Here is a 19,551-nt window from a genome sequence, read left to right as displayed (position 1 = left end):
GGAGAAGCGACACAAGTTTGGCAGGCATAGTTCAGTGCGGCGAGGTCTCTTTGGAAGTGCTTTCTCCATCCTTCATGGAAAAAAAATGATGATTTTTCAGAAGAATCCACCATGCATAAATCCAGCATGAAAATTGGTCACCAGCTCGCCATCAACACATTATAAAGTCCAAAGAATCACTTAAAATTATTATTTTATTCTGTAATTAAATATAAATACCATCTATTGTGTCAAACCACCGCAAGGTATGAATGTTTTTGAAATGTTTCAGGGCCAAAAGAAGGCTGGTGATCTGTCACTTCCCATCACACCCACATGCTTGACAAGAGAGAGAATCCACCTTCGGCTCGCTTGATGTTTTCTAGCACAATTGATCGTCCAATCAAAATGACAAAATCGACCTTTTCATATAAAAGAGAACGAGCCCCAAAGGGGTTTGGTGTAGTGGGATGGAGCCTAGGCCAATAGGCAGGCAGTCTAAGTTCAAATCTCATGGGCATCACCCCTTGATCAGGCCGAAGCGTAGCGACTCTCTGAGGGCAAGGAGTAAGCCCATGGAGTTTTACGCTGTCAGGACAGCAACAGTAAGTATGGCAGGCAGAGCCAGCATGACTGTGTCTCTGATCCTGGTGCGGTTTCTCTGTGTAAATATAAAAAAAAAAGATATGACAGGAAACGGTAATATGGAGGATGATAAACAGAAGCAGGTAACTGTGCTAATAAAGGAAGTAGCAACTCCCTTGCGCATATTCAGAGATAAAAAGAGTTGTTGCAGATGGTACAACAAATACTCGGTCTGGTACTACAATAATGCATATTTTTTCTCCTTTTACAACTAAATACTTCGACTGCTTATGCTTCTATGTTATTATTCTTGTCATTTGTGAGCCTCGGCTTTCTTCAACTCTTTGGCTGAAAGATTTAGATGAAATTAATTTCGAAACAGCATCGGTTAAATACAGATGGTATTAACAGTAGAAATGCACAACAGTGACATTACCAGCTTTTTCTTCTTCTCGTTTCTTCGCAGCCTCCACCCTTCGATGTCGTATCAACTGTAGGCGTTCTGAATACCACAGATAGAAATTACCATATTAAAAATAAGCATACTAAGAACTACGAGCAAATCTTCGCCACTGCCACCAAGAGTTCAAATTACTTCGCACCAAAAGCAAAAAGGTATAGATAAGGAAAATTAATACAGGAAGAAAAAGACTTTAAACACAAATAATATCTGAAAAAGGTTAAATAATTTAGTAAAGGCAAGTTCTCATCAGAAAAAGCCAAAATACAATTTGTACAGCTAAAAGGAAGGATTTATCACATGGAGGCAAACACTGGCATAGATATGAAAAAGATAAAGGGTGGGACGCAGCAATTTTCTTGAAAAAATAGCATTTTGTGATGTTTTAATGGAATTATTAAATGCACGCAATATCTGAGAATATATATGTTGCACAACCATAAATTGTCTTTTTTTTTATGTCGAGGAACCCCCGGGTGGTACCCCACAACCACCCTGCCTTATCATGTCTGTCGTTTTAATTCTTCTATTATTTTCTCAAAAAAGCCATAAATTATCGTGTCAACAGTCAATTCCTTGAGAGATGGAAATAAAGTCAAATGACAAATTATAAAGAGAAAAATAGATAACAAAATCAAGATGCAGTACACCTCGGATAAGTCATGGAGACAACATTCACCATGTTTGATGCTTGATCAACTGAATCAGCAAATTCTGATTTCATTGTTCAGGTCGTATGGTGCCAACACAAGTACCTAGAGTTAAGTGACATAAAATTCTGGATCAAGAAACACCAACAAAGTTTTTAAACGTGTGGAATTTAGCCTTCACACCATTTAAACTTTTGGAGGTACAGATACCATCAAAATCCTTCACGGGCAACCTTCTGAAAACACAAAATTGATAACAGAGTTCTAGAAGGACCCTCAGCTTCGTTCTTAGCCCAACCGTGCTACATAGTTTTCTGATGATAACTATATAATAGCATTAACTCAAAAACTTCCAATAATTCAGCAATCGTAAATCTTAACATTGATTCATATCATATAAGCAACATAGGAAATATAGCAACATAAATGTTCCCCATATCCTGCTCCTGATTTTCATGACATCTCATGCCAGACACCCCATGTTCACGTCACAAGGACAGTTAAATTGCATCCTAAGAAATCCAAGATTGACTTCACAACTAGTCGGACCAGCTAAAACCAGACAAAAGTTGACAATCACCCTCAAGCACATTTCTTGTGGCTAAAGTCTATTTTTTATCATAATTTACAAATAAACAAATTTTATTGTTGAGTAGTCATCATGTCAACAAATGATAACACTATAACTTGTGTACATTTCGGTTCTCCTGTAACTGGCTATGTGATTGCATTGAATGCTTTGTAGATAGTCAAATTTTCCAATTAAGAACATGAACTGTAATGACTAAAGTTGCCACAGATACAGCCAGTTTATGTTAGTAGCAAACCTGAATCAGACATTTTAAGCAAGAGAAATCCAGATAAGAACAAGCTCCTATGGGGTAGAACTGAATCCAGAACTGAATTTTGTAATGGTTCAGTTAAAAATGGTTGGTTTACATGGAAAAAACATAAAAAGATCCAACAGGATCCAGATCCAAGTCTGGCAAGTCCAAATTTGAAATGTTAAAGACTTAGACCTTGTTTAAGATCCATATCCAGAAAAAAAGATGGATAAGGATCAGAGATCCAATCAAATCTGATCTTTCTGCACTCAACAAGAGATCAATTCCAAACTTTTACTGAAGAAACCAGGGTGCTAGCAGCCGGATGCAAGCATTTTTAATAGAAACAGCAATGACATGTTCTATGAATGCTTTCTAGCCACGTATGAACTAGAGTTGCCAGTTGGAGAAAAAGGAACAGGAAGCGATTCAAGAAGCGGAAGCGAGGCACTTTCAAAATTTTATAAAGCGGGAAGCGCGGGACGACTTAGAAGCAGACCAAGAATCGTCTCGAAAGCGACCTAGAAAGTGAACTGAAAGCGAGGGAGAAGTGAAAAAAGAGAAAAAAGAAAAAAAAACATAAAAAAATGAAAAAGGAAAAGCGAGGGGGAAGCGAGCTTCCCCTAAATGGGAAGTGTGCTTCCCCTAACTCTGGTATGAACCTTATTCTCATTTTATCTGCAAGACCCATGCTGCATCCTGAAAATGTGAAGGCTTAGTGATTATTCTATTTCAAAGGCATCATGCATGGAATATGGGTCCAGCAAAACATGTCACCGGGGTATGGGTACGGAGGAAACGACACGGCAATTCCAAAAAAATGTGGATACGGGGACATATATATATAAAGAGTTCAGACTCGTAGTCTTGACCGAGGTCCATAGAGTTTGGGTCTCTCCAAAACCTTAGCTCCATTGACCCTGGAAAACAATCCATGTGTTATAAAAGGGAAAGGGCTACGCCCCTTCCCCTTTTTGTTTTTTCTCTCTCCTCTTGCTTGTGCTCCCTCTCTCTTGCCATTTCCTCTCCCAAGAGTTGGCAAAAAGGAGGTAGTCTCTCTCTCTCTCTCTCTCTCTAGAGAGAGAGAGAGAGAGGGGGGTTATCGGGTGGGGCGGGGCCACTTTGACCTTGGTTTGACCAAGGCAAAAAATTGAAAACAAAATGGTCTGAGGCCAGTGTTAAAATATGTATTATCGTCATTTGTAATCTCGTATATATTTATATTCATATATATATAGATGCATATACATATATATATGTATATGTATATCTATATATATATGAATATAAATATATATTCTTTATTCACCCAAAAGGGTATTTCTGTAAATTCATGTTTTGCGCATATTCCACTTTGGAATATTGCTTGTAATTTTCCATTTTTATTTTTTATTTTTTATTTTTTCCTTTTTTCCTTTTTAATTTTCGGCTGCTGTGCCACATAGGGAGGCTCCCCAAAGAGTCGTTGGGGAGCCTCCAACGGTCACATATGTGACCGTTGGGGGCTCCCAACGACTCTCTTGGGAGCCCCCTTTGTGACTCCTTTTCTTGCTTATAAATAGGGGCTCTCCCCTTTGTATTTACTTACTTCTTGAGGGAGCTTATGCTCCATTGTAATGGGGTTTTTACCCCTTCGCCATTATTCTTCAATGATATGCAACTTATGACTTTATGTCATATTTTTCCCTTTTTATGGGTTTTATGTGTTAGCACATTATGTGCTTATGTTGTTTCCCTTTAATGGGTATATTTGCACTTCACGTGCATAGATATGGGTTCATTATTGAACCCAATGTATTTCAAGTCACTTTCTAACATGGTATCAGAGCGAGGTCACGATGGGGTTGTCCTTTGGTGCAACGGAAAGCGTGTCGCTCAAGAAATGGTGAAGTATTCATTGCTCTTCCTAAAGTATTATGCTTTTGAAGTTATTCGGTATGTATCCCTTTTCTTAAAAGTATTATGTATTTGAAAATATGTTTCTTGCATATAGTTTGTTCATTTAATGGTCATGATAGTTGAATTATTTCTTTTCACATTTCGTGTGCTCATATATTTTGAAAATATCTCCTTTTAAATTTGGTGAAATCGTTTGTTGTCCAAATATAAAATTCGTGTTTCTCGAACTACTCATCGCATATAATAGTAATTTATGTTTTTAAAAATTACCTTCAATTATGTGAGATTTATAGTTCTTATATAAATATTTCATGATTGACCTATAAGTTAATTTTTAAAAAATTATATATATGATCTCTTGCTAAAATAATGATCTTTGCTTAAAATTTTTTAACTCTCATATGAACCCTAATTTGATTCGAGTTCCCCTCTTGATTATGGATTTTAGTGCATTTTTGAAAAATTTGATATAATCATTATATGAGAATCTCTCACATCTAAAATCTTTGTTGAATCCTAAAGTAGTTCTTGTTAATGATGACTTATAAGAACTCCTAAAAAGTTTTTCAATGTTTCTTTTTTGAAAAATTATCTATGATAAACCATTAGGAAAGATTGTTTTAAAAGGAATTTCCCACATAGAGTGCATAGTTCATCTATTACATCCTTTTTGGTATAAATGATTTCATTTTTCATCCTTATAAACTTGTTGGTTTGTATTTTTCATAAGGTTTCAAAACCTCTTAATAATATCTTTAAAGATGCCTACATTGGCCATAATATGGTTTTCTTTGTCCTCAATTGCACTTATCAAGCATGTAATTACATAATTAAAATTTGAGAATTTCAAGCATTGCTCTTTTTATAAAGTGCATACTTGCTCACTTTTGTGTATTTTTGTATTTTGTGCACATTTGCTTCTCAAATATTTTGCGCTTGTATGCATTCCCTTTTTTTTTATGATATACATGCCTTAGTGCATGTTTGTTTACACCTTGGTGTGTATTTGTTCAAGTATTGTATGAGTGCCTTCGTGCACATCTTTTATAAAGCCTTGTGTGCTTACATGTGTATTGTCTCTTCGTAGACATTTTTTGCATTATAGAGCCTTTATGCACATTTCTTTTGTGAAAAATATAATGAATTTAGATATTGAGTTCTTGTTAAATCATTGTAAGTGCTTATAGCACTTTGTATGTGTCCGCATATCTCATCACAATCAAAGAATATTTTAAAATTGTTGTATGGGATTTAATTCCAAATCTATAAATTTTCAAGTGTTTTTTGAATATTCTTTCCTTGAGTATTGTGTTAAAGCCTTCTTTGTGAACCATTACGGTTCTTATGATTTCTTTGATTAAAAGCTTGATTGTCTTGATGAATTCTTTATGTTGTTGTGTTTGTTGCTTAATAAGTCTTTTTTGGTACAAGACTTCTTTTGAAGATTAAGCATAATTCGTGTTTATGCAAAATTGTTTTGATGGATTATATTGGACCTTTGATTCAATTTGTTAATCGGTCCTCTTGGTAAAAACTTTTATTTGGAAAATGATTCCTTATGTGGTTACTGCCCTTTTGTGGCACTTATATTTGTCCATCACATGTTATTTAATGCATCATTTATTTGGCCTTATTTTTGTTATATTAGAGATGTTTGTCGAGGTGAGTTATGGGCACCTCGTGTTGTATCATTTTAGATTGTCCACCTTCCATATTATAGATGGTTGTTGAGGTGAGTTATGGGCACCTTGGGACTCTAAAATGATTTGTTATTTGATCTCTAATTATGAGTGTGTCACTCATTTTTTCTCTTGTGGCCATTGATATTATGGATGCCTCTATGTAAATGTGATGGACATATGGTGTTTGAAACCTTAAATGTTTTAAGGTATATTTAAAATCAAAGTGTTTTGGGATTATAGCCCAACCTTTATTTGTTTAAGAATCTTATGAGTGCACTTGCACATTTGTGATTCCGTATGTTGTGCTTGTTGTGCACATGTGTTCTTGTGTTTTTTCACAAGTGTTCTTGGTGTGTGTATGTTCACACATTTGTTCTCAAGAATATTATTTTATCGATTGTAGTATCTTGTTGAAGATACTTTTTACATGCATTTATTCCAAAATGTTATTGTTATGAGTATTCTTTTTTAAAAAAGGAATATTGTTTCATTCGAGGTTTTATTTATATGTTGTCATTACAAGCTTTATTGCCTCAAAAGTCCTTTCCTTTTATGCCCATTATCTAAGTGTCATCATATGTAGACAAGAATTTTATTACACCTTCGTGTGTTTTTAGCCCTTTGTTGGCTTTTGCTCTCTTGGTCTAGTAGCTGAACACACTTGTCTTGAGTGTTTTTATATGTAGACAAGGCACGTTGATTCACACCATGGTGTGTGATTTTTAGCCTATGTTGGCGTTTGTGTCCTTGTTCTAGTCGCTTAAAATGTATGCCCATGGTTGGCTTATTTCACTCATTTCAAGTGCTATCATATGTAGACAAGAGATGTATTATGTTTTAGCCCATGGTTGGCTTATTACTCTTGTTCTAGTAGCTGAACATACTTGGTTTTAAGTGTATTTTTTACGTAGACAAGAGATACTTTTTAGTCCATGTTGGCATGTATTCTCTTGTTCTTGTCGTAGATGCACTTATTTCAAGTATTATTATATGTAGACAAGAGGTTTCTTTTACACACCTTTGTGTGTGTCTTTGGCCTTTAATGGCTTTTTATTCTTGATCTAGTAGCTTATACACTTGATTTATGGGTTTTGGAGGACTAATGAGGAAGTTGTTTGTAATGGATAAACTATTGTTGAAATTTGCAAAATTTCATTCATGACTTATGTTTTTCAAGTAACTCATATTTTTTGATATGAATATCAAGTTGATTTCTTAGCATTTAATCTATATATTAAGTGCTTATGGTTTTTGCCACCCTTATATGCAAAATGTGGATTTTGTCAATTAAGTATGACTTTCATAAATGATTTTAAAACCTTGTGAACTCTTGGGTTTATTTTACCTAAAGTATGCTTGGAGACTTCGTTTCTCTTGTTTGGGACTTCATTACATGTTTGAAGCATGATCATTAATGAGTTCTTTGAGTATTAATTCATTTAATGATAATATGCATATGCTCTTTATGGCCTTTTTTGGGCTCTCATTCAATAAAGCATAGGTATTTTATGCCTCTTCATAGGCTTCTTGTGGTATCCCTTTGTGGATCATTTTGTTATTCCCCATTATGGGGTTATATTTGTCCAATGATGGACCTTATGAATGCATTATCATTCTTACAATTTATTTTTGCATAATTTGCTTCCGCTCATTTTGTTTTAACATAATGTATGATTTTGAAAATTTAAGTGTCATTTCTGCATAATTTGCATAATTTCTAACATAGGTCATCCATAATTATGCTAGTTAGAAATGGTCCATTTGAGTAAAAGTGCAAAGATATGTTTTACTTGTTTCTTTGTTGATTCTCTACAGGATCGCTAAAGATGTGGAACATTAGATGCATCATGGATTTGATCGATGGGGAATTGGACTTGAAGACCTAGCTCAAACTGTCATGAAGATGGAGTTTTTTTTCTTAAAGACTTTTGAAGAATTGGACTTCGTCTCAAGACTTCCCTTTGATTTTCCAAACTTTCGGGTTTTTTCCCCGCAAAGTTTGAGGGGGGATGTTAAAATATGTATTATCGTCATTTGTAATCTCGTATATATTTATATTCATATATATATAGATGCATATACATATATATATGTATATGTATATCTATATATATATGAATATAAATATATATTCTTTATTCACCCAAAAGGGTATTTCTGTAAATTCATGTTTTGCGCATATTCCACTTTGGAATATTGCTTGTAATTTTCCATTTTTATTTTTTATTTTTTATTTTTTCCTTTTTTCCTTTTTAATTTTCGGCTGCTGTGCCACATAGGGAGGCTCCCCAAAGAGTCGTTGGGGAGCCTCCAACGGTCACATATGTGACCGTTGGGGGCTCCCAACGACTCTCTTGGGAGCCCCCTTTGTGACTCCTTTTCTTGCTTATAAATAGGGGCTCTCCCCTTTGTATTTACTTACTTCTTGAGGGAGCTTATGCTCCATTGTAATGGGGTTTTTACCCCTTCGCCATTATTCTTCAATGATATGCAACTTATGACTTTATGTCATATTTTTCCCTTTTTATGGGTTTTATGTGTTAGCACATTATGTGCTTATGTTGTTTCCCTTTAATGGGTATATTTGCACTTCACGTGCATAGATATGGGTTCATTATTGAACCCAATGTATTTCAAGTCACTTTCTAACAGCCAGACCCGACCCAACCCGACCTGCGGAGTACTGGTACTGCGTCCGGAACCCGCGCCCATGTTGACTCAAGTACAGCAGCCAATATGTCATGTTACGATTACATAGAGCAAAACATGTGCATTGGGTAGCACAAATAATGGCCCAAATAATAGGTTGAGTGCATTTGCATTTGTATTTGGTGCATTATTACCAAAATCACCAACTTTTATTACCCCTAAAAGATTTCAATAATCCAGTGAAAATATCAATGGCACTTTTCAATTTTATAGCTTGCACAAATATGTTTTTTCCAAAAGTAGGGAGGGTTTTTCAATAAAGTAATTTTATGTTCAATTGTTCATGTACTTGTAATGAAGTGCCTAATGAAAAGGGCAAAGTCTTCAAGCGAAAGCACGGAAGCACGCACATACACAAGAGGCTACAAAAGGGGCAAAATAAACCACAAAAGTGGTCAAGCACAAAAAGAGGTAAAAAATATTCTTCACTTCATAGAATGCTTCACAAGAAGCTTAGAAAATACATGGGGCTGTGCCCCTTATTTATACACAGCAAGGGACCCAAGGAGGGGCTCCCATAGAGTCGTTGGATCCCCTCCAACGGTCATATTTATGACCGTTGGATGGGTCCAACGACTCTATGTGGACCCCTCTCAAATGATTAAAAGGAAAAACTAAAAAATAAAAAGGAAAAAGAAAGAAAAGAAAAAGCATATCAATGATATGCGTGTACAGGTGAAATGACAGAAATACCCCTGTCGGGTTTTACAAAATAAATATATATATATATATATATATATATTTATATATATAGATAGACACGTAGACATATATATATCATATATATGTATATGTGTCGTAATCTATATATATATATATATATATATATATATATATATATATAAATATACATCATATTTTAACACCCCCCCTCAAACACATGGTGAAATCACCGAGAGTTTGCTAAGGAGGAAGTAGAAGCGAGGCGAAGGCAGGGCTTTGGTGAAGAAGTCCGCCAACTGATATTCGGTAGGAACATATGGGAGTTGAATGGTGCCGCGTAGGAACTCATCTCGAACATAATAACAGTCCATCTCAATATGCTTCGTTCGTTCATGAAAAGTGTGATTGCTAGCAATATAGATGGAGCTCTTGTTGTCACAACACAGCTTTGAAGGAGTTGAGAAGGAGACACCCATATCTTTAAGTAAGCTTCTTAACCATATAATCTCAGTTGTGGTAGTGGCCATCGCACGATATTCTGCTTCGGTAGACGAGAGAGAAACTTTACGCTGCTTTTTACACCTCCAGGAGATAAGTGACTCCCCAAGAAACACACAATAACCTGTGGTAGAAATACGATCATCGGGGTTACCCCCCCAATCAGAGTCAGTATACGCAAGTAAAGTGAGAGGTGAAGAAGAGGAGAAGAATACTCCCTTAGTTATGGAATTTTTCAAGTATCTGATAATCCTCATTACTGCTGCCATGTGAGTAGTAGTAGGAGCAGTCTGAAATTGGCTTGCACTATGAACTGCATGTGAAATGTCAGGCCTGGTGATAGATAAATATGTTAAGGATCCAATTAATTGACGATAAGGCGTGGGATCTGCTAAAGGAGTGCCATCATTGGCTCTCATCTTGGCATTGATCACTTCGGGAGTCTCCATCCTTTTGTCATCTGTCAATCCAGACTTAGCAATAATGTCAGAGGCAAGCTTCATTTGAGATAGGACATACCCCTTGGGGGAGTATGCAACTTCAATTCCTAAGAAATACCTTAGAAAACCCAGATCAGACATATCAAAATTTTTCTTAAGAATGTTTTTAATAAGATCAATACCTTTCTTATCATTACCTGTGATAATCATGTCATCAACATATAATAACAAAATTGTTATGTATTCATTAGAAGATTTAACAAACAAAGCAGTATCTGTGTAACATGAGGAGAAACCATTATCAAGAACTACTTTGCTAAAAAGATCATACCAAGCTTTTGGTGTTTGTTTTAAACCATAGAGAGCTTTGTTTAATTTTAGAATATTACCTTTCCCAATTTCAAGATCCGACGGAGGATCCATAAGAACTTCTTCACACAGAGTTCCATTTAAAAACGCATTTTTAACATCAAGTTGATATATCGGCCATTGTTTGATGGATGCTAAAGCAATTAGAGTTCGTACACTAGTCATTCTGGCTACAGGAGCAAAGGTTTCTTCATAATCAATCTCATATTCTTGGGCGTAGCCTTTTGCAACCAAACGAGCTTTGTATCTTTCAAGAGACCCATCACATTTGGTTTTGACCTTATATACCCATCTACACCCAATTGCTTTTTTTCCTAAAGGTTGAGGAATAATGCTCCAGGTTTGGGCCTTGTTAAGAGCCTCTAATTCGATTTTCATAGCTTCAATCCAATGTGGGTGATCTTTAGCTTCCTTGAATGAGGTAGGTTCATAATACGAATGTATTAACATGAGACAGGCCCTATAATTCGGCGAAAAAGATTCATAAGACACAAATTTTTGTGGTGGCCTACTAGTACGAGAAGATCTCCTAGGTGGATTGTTATCAATAGATTCTTCTAAAGAGAAGTCTTGAGAGTATCTGTCAATAGCAGGTTGATGTTCATTTCCGATCCGCCGAGTATATACATTTATATCATTTTGGGAAGTATTCTCATGTTGTGGTATATCATTATAATGTGAAATTCCATCACAAGCTAAGTCGAATAGAAAAGAATAATTGATGTCTTCCTTAGATGTGTGGATATCGAAACCATTTTGATCTTCAATAAAGTTTACATTTCTCGATACATATAATTTATTGTTTTGAATATCATAGCATCTATAGCCTTTTTTATTCTCACCATAGCCGATGAACACACATTCAATAGCTTTAGGTGACAATTTATCTTGTCCTAGATTAAGTACAAAACATTTGCATCCAAAGATTCTTAGTCTATTAAAATCAGGAGTAATTTTAAAAAGTTTTTCAAATGGTGAAACATTTTTTAAAGAAGAAGAGGGCATACGATTCACAAGATATGTTGCGGTAAGAAGAGCTTCTGCCCAAAAGTTTTTAGGAACATTTTTAGACACAAGAAGAGTTCTTGTGGTTTCGATTAAATGTCTATGTTTCCTTTCCGCAAGACCATTTTGTTGCGGAGTTTTAGGACAAGATCGTTGGTGCAAAATTCCATTTGTTTTAAAATAATTTTGAAAATCTTTAGACATGTACTCTCCTCCTGAGTCGGACCTAAAAATGGCTATATTGTGTTGGAATTGATTTTGAACAAGAGCGTGAAACTCTTTAAAATTAATGAAGACATCGGATTTATTCTTGATAATGTAAACCCATGTATATCTAGTAAAATCATCAATAAAAGAAACATAGTAAGAGAAGCCCTCTTTGGACATAACGGGTGCCGGTCCCCATACATCGGAATGCACAAGTTCAAAAGGCCTTTTTGACACAAAATTGCTATGAGAATATGGAAGAGAGTGAATTTTCCCAAAAATACAATCATTGCATGTAAATGTATTTGTATTACAAAATTTTTCCAAAAACGGAAAAAGGTACAACTTGGAAATACTAGGGTGTCTAAGTCTCTTATGCCAAGTCTCAATATCTTTGGATTGAACGTGATTACAAAATGATTTGGATGGCAAAGACAAAAAATCCATATAGTAAAGGTCCCCTCTTCTATGGCCTTGCCCAATCCGCTTCCCGGACCGGAGATCCTGCACATAGCAATGGGTTGGTGAAAACGAGACATTACATTCAAAATCGGTAATTTGAGAGACGGAAAAAAAATTTAGATTAAGTTTTGGAATAATTAGGATTTTGGGAACAAAAAATTCTTTGTTTTGGTCATAAGTTTTCTCAAGGTTTCCAATACCTTCAACATTTAAAGATGTTCCATCGGCGGTGGATACATATGATTTAAATTTATTGAGACTTGGTTTTGATAAAAGTGATGCATTTGGAGTCATATGGAAAGAAGCACCCGAATCAAGAATCCAAGAGGTCATACCTGGAAAAGAGGAGATGGCGGCACCGGAAGTGGAAGGTGAGGATGATGATGTAGAGGCGTTCATCTTTATAAATTGTTGAAGAGTTTCGGTTAGATGAGCGATGGACTCCTTTATATCACCATCCTTCTTTGAATCTTTATTGATGATTAGTGGAGTTTCCCCCACGGAAGCCACCTTCTTCTTGAATCTAGGGCAATCGGGACGAATATGGCCCGGTTCATTACAATTATGACAAATAATTTTTCTTCTTCCACCACCATTATTCTTCCAAAAATGTGGTGGTTTATATGTTCTTACATTGTTGCCGGGTCTAGACACGGCATGCACTTCATCAACATCTCTTTTCAAGGCCAAACGGGTTTCTTCTTGACATAAATCAGCCAAAATATCACTTAGAGGGGTAGAGGCCTTATGAAGTAGAGATCCTCTAAGTTGTTCAAATTCGGGACGAAGCCCATGAATAAATTGAAAAAACCTCTCTTTTTCCATTTGCTCTTGTCTCATAGCAATAGCACTTCCTTCCCATTGTGGTTCGAGAAGGACAAGTTCATCCCATAAAGAGGATAAGGCACTATAGTAGTCCCTAATGCTCATATCACCTTGCTTGGTAGCTCCTACCTTTTCTTGTAGAAAAAAATGCCTAACAAGGTCTCTTTGGGTGTACATGCCTTTCATAAAAAACCATGCTTCATTAGCCTTTTTGAATTTTGCAAGGTTTGCACAAATCTTCAACTCGACATTATTCATGAACCATGCTAAGATTTTAGCATGTTCACTTTCCCAATCTTCCATTTTAGAAGAGTAATCAAGAATAGCCTTTTCCTTTTCTTCTTCATTCAAAGCTTTTTCCTCATTTCCTTCAACTTTAGTTAACTTCAATTATGGTTCCGGAATGGTTCCACATACGTAACCCCAAAGCTTTTTACCTTTGAGATTATTCTCCATAGCGGCGGCCCACATGCGGTAATTGGTCCCATCCAATTTGAATGAGAGATCGATTTTTGCATCTTTGTTGGCCACTTAGAAAAACAAATTAATAAGACAAGAGAGAGGAGAGGTATTACTTGTCAAGGTAGAATCTGATGAAGCCTTCTTAACCAAGCTCTGATACCATGTAATGAAGTGCCTAATGAAAAGGGCAAAGTCTTCAAGCGAAAGCACGGAAGCACGCACATACACAAGAGGCCACAAAAGGGGCAAAATAAACCACAAAAGTGGTCAAGCACAAAAAGAGGTAAAAAATATTCTTCACTTCATAGAATGCTATACAAGAAGCTTAGAAAATACATGGGGCTGTGCCCCTTATTTATACACAGCAAGGGACCCAAGGAGGGGCTCCCATAGAGTCGTTGGAGCCCCTCCAACGGTCATATTTATGACCGTTGGAGGGGTCCAACGACTCTATGTGGACCCCTCTCAAATGATTAAAAGGAAAAACTAAAAAATAAAAAGGAAAAAGAATAAAGGAAAAAGAAAGAAAAGAAAAAGCATATCAATGATATGCGTGTACAGGTGAAATGACAGAAATACCCCTGTCGGGTTTTACAAAATAAATATATATATATATTTATATATATAGATAGACACGTAGACATATATATATCATATATATGTATATGTGTCATAATCTATATATATAGATATATATATATATATAAATATACATCATATTTTAACAGTACTCTCTCTCTCTCTCTCCTTTCCATAGGTATCTGTTCCAACTTTTCCCCATAGGGAAACAAATAAAAGTCACCCCCATAGGGAAAATGTAACCACATAAATACACCACCATTTCACGCAACCCAACAAAACGAAAAAGTTGTCAAGCTACACATGCAACCCATTGTCACGAATTGAAGGATATGCTTTTGGAGTGCCACTTATGGGCAAGAGAACACTTTCAACACATGAAAACACAAGAATGAGCCACAATGGGCTGAGAGAACACATAAAATAAATAATGTTATTGAGGAATAATCCCTTAGAGAGAGTTACAAATGAGGGAGGGGGTGGACCCCTTTTTATATACACAAGAGGCTCTTAGAGAGCCATTGGGGACCAATGGCCAAAATTCTAGCCGTTGGGTAGAGTCCCAAAGCCTCTATCAACATTCCCAAAAAGCCCATGAGGCTGGGAATAAATACATTAAAAAAATAAACATAAAAACAGAAAAAATAAGAATAGAACAATACTTATTTTTGTACATGTGAAAAGACTGAAATGCCCTTAAACTTTGAATATACAAAACTATATATATATATGTTCAATTTAACACTCTTCCTCAAACTTACGATGGGATTACCGAAAGTTTGTCCAACAGGAAATGAAACCTTGAGGAAGACAAGGGTTTTGTGAAGTTTGCAAGCTGATATTTTGAAGTTATATACGGTAGTGAAATAGTCTTCTTCAAAAAATCTTTACGAACGTAGTGACAGTCAATCTCAATATGTTTAGCATGCTCATGAAAAATATGATTTTCAGCAATGTTAGCACTTTTGTTATCACAACATAGTCTTGATGGCTCTGTCACGATAACTCCTATATCCTTAAGAAGATGTCTCACCATACAAATCTCAATCGTCCATACAAATCTCAGTCGTAGTGGTTGTCATGGCTCGATATTCAGCTTATATTGATGATAGAGATGCTTTTTGTCACTTCTTGCATTTCAATGATACAAGAAAATCTTCTACAAAAACACAAAAACCAGTAGTTGAGCGTTTGTCATTTGGGTGTCCTCCCCAATCAGAGTCAACAACAACAACAACAACCACGCCTTCATCCCAAAACAATTGGGGTCAGCGATATGAACCAAAAAAGAAAATCATTCTGGGTCTTCCACATGAATCCTTCTCCTCCAATCATTTTTATCCAATGCCATGTCCTCGGTGAGGTTCAAAGCATTCATATCCTTTCCTATCACCTCCATCCATGTCTTCCTAGGCCTACCCCGACCTCTTTTAACTAATATATTTTCCCATTTCTTCATCCTTCTAACTGGAGCATCATTAGGCCTTCGCCGAATATGTCCAAACCACCGTAAACGATTCTCTCTCATCTTATTTTCAATGGGTGCAACGCCTACCTTCTTACGTATCTCCTCGTTCCGAATCTTATCTTTTATTGTATTTCCACACATTCATCTGAGCATACGCATCTCAGCTACACTCATTTTTTGAATATGATGTCTCTTAGCAGCCCAACATTCCGTACGATATAGTAAAGTGGGCCTAATAGTCATCCTATAAAACTTTCCCTTCAACCACAATGGCATTCTACGATCGCACAACACTCCAGTTGCACTTTTCCATTTCATCCACCCAACCTTTATCCTATGATTTACATCTCCATCAATTTCTCCATACTTTTGAATGATAGATCCCAAATATTTGAAATAATCATCCATCGGTATTTCTTGCTCACCAAGCTTCACTACACTCCCATCACTACTTCGTTGCTTACTAAACCGACATTCTATGTATTATGTCTTACTCTTACTAACTTAAAACCTCTTGCTTCTAATGTCTGTCTCCATAATTCTAACTTAGCATTAACCCCAGCTCTAGACTCATCAATCAAAACAATATCATCAGCAAACAACATACACCATGGCACATTTTCCTGAATTGATCTCGTAAGCTCATCCATCACTATAGCAAATAGGAAAGGGCTTAAAGCATATCCTTGATGCAACCCAACCAATCAGAGTCAAAACAAGCTATTAAATTAAGATGAGAAGACAAAGAAAAATAATCTTTTAAAAGTAGAATTTTTTAAATATCTAATAATACGCATCACAACACTCATGTACATAAAGGTAGGAGAGTGTTGAAATTGACTGGCCGTGTGAATTGCATGTGTTATGTCTGGTCTGGTAATAGTCAAGTATGTCAATGCTCTAATCATTTGCCGATATGGAGTAGGATCTTCCATAGGTTCTCTATCATCAATTTTCATCTTTGTATTTATCACTTCAGGAGCATCTACTCTTTTGTCATCAGTAATTCCAAACTTGTCAATAATTTCTGTTGTAAACTTGGATTGAGACCGCAGATACCCCTCTAGGAGAATATGCAACCTCAATCTTTAAGAAAAATCTGAGAAAACCAAGGTTAGTTATTTCAAAATTTTGCTTAAGAATAAATTTAACTTGATCTACTCATGTTTATCTGCTCCAGTAATGATCATATCATCAACATAAAGTAACAAATAACAATACCTACAACGAAATTCTTAAAAAACAAAGCAATGTCAATATAACAGAAAGTATATCCAAGTTTAAGCATAACAGAACTAAAACGATCATACCAAGCATTTGAAGTTTATTTAAGACCATACACTTTTCTAAGGTGTAACATTTTTTCCTTAAAAACATTATATCCGGGAGGTGGATCCATATATACTTTTTTTTCAAGTCACCATTTTAAAATGCATTTTTAACATCCATTTGATAAATTGATCACTTCTTAATAAAAGCCATGAGAATTCTAACAGTAGGCATTCGTGCTACAAGGGTAAATATTTCATTATAGTCAATACCGTATTCTTGAGCATATCTTTCGGCGACTAACCTAGTTTTATGTTTCTATAGAGATCCATCACTTTTAGTTTTGACTTTAAATACTCATCTACATCCTCTTGATTTCTTGTTGACTGGTATATCAGATAACTCCCAAGTTTGAGATTTTTCTAAGGCTCTAATTTCCTCACTCATTGCATTTTGCCACTCAAGATAGTCCCTTGCTTGATTACATGTGGACGGTTCAAAGTATGAGTAAACTTTTGCTAAACAAGCTCTATAGTAAGGTTCAAAAGATTTATATAGCACAAATCTAACTCTACGTGGTCTCTCTGAGTGTTTAATTCTTGTGTTTTCTTGTTCTTCTATAGTTGAATATTTTTCAAAAGCAGTTAGTTGTTCATTATCTTGTCTTCTTTGATATTGAATGGCATTCGGATGATCATGGGGCTCAATAGCTTGAGATTTGTTGCAAGTTATCTCATTAATGTCTTCATTTAGTGGGGATATTTCTAAAAACTTATATTCATTTTTATCTTTGGATAAGACAGTGTCAAAACCATTTTCTTGTTCTAGAAATGTGATGTTTCTAGAAATATGAAGTTTGTTGTTTTTAGCATCATAACACCTAAATCCTTTTTAGCTTTCTCCATATCTTAAGAATATACATGGAATTGCTTTAGGAGATCATTTATGGGTGAGAACAAAGCATCTACATCCAAAGACCCTTAGTCTAGGATAATCAAGAGAGACATTATAAATTTTTTAATATGGTGAAAGATTTTGAATTTTTTAAGAAGGTAGCTTATTTATAAGATATACGAAGGTAAGAGCTGCTTCAACCAAAAAATGTTTGAGAACACTTTTAGATATGAGAAGAGTTCTAGTGGTCCCTATTATGTGCCAATGTTTTTTTTCGACCAAACCATTTTGCTATGGCGTATTAGCACATGACCTTTGATCAAGTATTTTATTTTCTCTTAGATATTGTTGAACGTCATTAGACATGTATTCACCCCTGAGTCAGAACGAAAAAATAGATATATTAGACTTTAAAATATTTGTCACTAACTTATGAAAATTTTTAAAATTCTCAAATACTTCATGTTTATGTTTGAAAAAATATATCTAAGTATAGCAGGAATAATCATCCACAAAAATAACATAATAAGTGTATCCTCCCTTAGAGGCAACAAAGAACCCCAAACATCAGAATGAATTAATTCAGGCGGTTTAGTAGCAGAGAATGACCACTCTTGATATGAAATTGATTTCATTTTTACAAAATACAATCAGTACAAGAGATTTGTTCGTTACAAAAGATCCACAGATGAGGAATATTGGATAATTTATACATACTAGGGTATCCTAGTCTTTTATGCCACAAAACTTTATCCATTTTTTAAACATTAAGGCAAAAAGTCTTGATACAAATTTTCAACTAATCCATATAGTACAAGTCTCCTTCTCTATGATGTTCCCCAATCTGCCTCTTGGAATGAAGATCCTTTATTATGCATTGGTTAGAAGTGAAGGAGACTCTACATCCATGATCAGTGATTTGAGAAACAAAAAGTATAGTTAAATTTAGTTTTGGTACAAATCTTATTTGAGGAATATTAAAACTAGGATATTTTTCAAAATTTTGAATTCCATTAATATTAAGAGAGGTTCCATCGACAATGCAAACATTTATTTTACTATTAGAACTTCTATAATTGAAAAGTATAGATTTATCATATGTCATATGAAATGATGCACCTGAGTCTCAAAGCCAAGAAGTCATACCTAGAGGAGAATAGGAGGAGATTGCGACACCGGTCACATATTGTCCTTTGAGTAGAGGTTGCAATGTCTCCACGAGTTGAGAAATAGACATGTTCGAAGTTGATTTACTTGAAGAATCTTGGTCAACTTGTGAAGTACTAACCGAAGTAACCTTATTTTCATCTTTGTTCTTGAATTTCGAACAAAATGGTTTAATATATTCCGGTTTCCTACAATTATGACAAAAAATACCTCATCTTTTCCTTCCATCTCCTCATACTTGTGATTCTTCCCATAGTTATTGTTCTTGTAAAAGTGTGGGGGTTTGTATGTATGAGTGTTGGCACCCGGTTTTGAAACGGCCAACACATTGTTCTTGAATAAGAGGAAGCTCATCTTGTCTTCTATGTATGATGTTGCTTCTCATTTGTTCAAACTCGGGTCACAACTCTCTCATGAATTGAAAGAATTGCTCATTGTTCATTTGCTTCTTTCTA

At 35.3% G+C, this 19,551-nt stretch overlaps 1 protein-coding gene across 2 annotated transcripts in view; it reads right to left on the bottom strand.

Moving 5' to 3' along the window:
- Positions 1-708: 708 nt before the first annotated feature.
- The window catches only part of LOC149819998 (uncharacterized), a 42,369-nt gene continuing 23,526 nt past the window's right edge, over positions 709-19,551 (bottom strand). For both annotated transcript variants that reach the window (XM_089982910.1, XM_089982911.1), the window contains 2 exons: positions 1,001-1,066; positions 709-912 (listed from right to left, as the gene is read on the bottom strand). In XM_089982910.1, the coding sequence (XP_089839036.1) occupies positions 878-912; positions 1,001-1,066 (101 nt within the window). In that variant the 3' untranslated portion in view covers positions 709-877. The remainder of the gene's footprint in view (positions 913-1,000; positions 1,067-19,551) is intronic.

This window comes from Nuphar pumila, chromosome 12 (assembly GCF_984573655.1).
Source record: "Nuphar pumila chromosome 12, dmNupPumi1.hap1.1, whole genome shotgun sequence".
NCBI lineage: Eukaryota > Viridiplantae > Streptophyta > Magnoliopsida > Nymphaeales > Nymphaeaceae > Nuphar > Nuphar pumila.
Note: the sequence above shows the minus strand (reverse complement) of the source record. Positions and strands in the feature narration are given on the sequence as shown.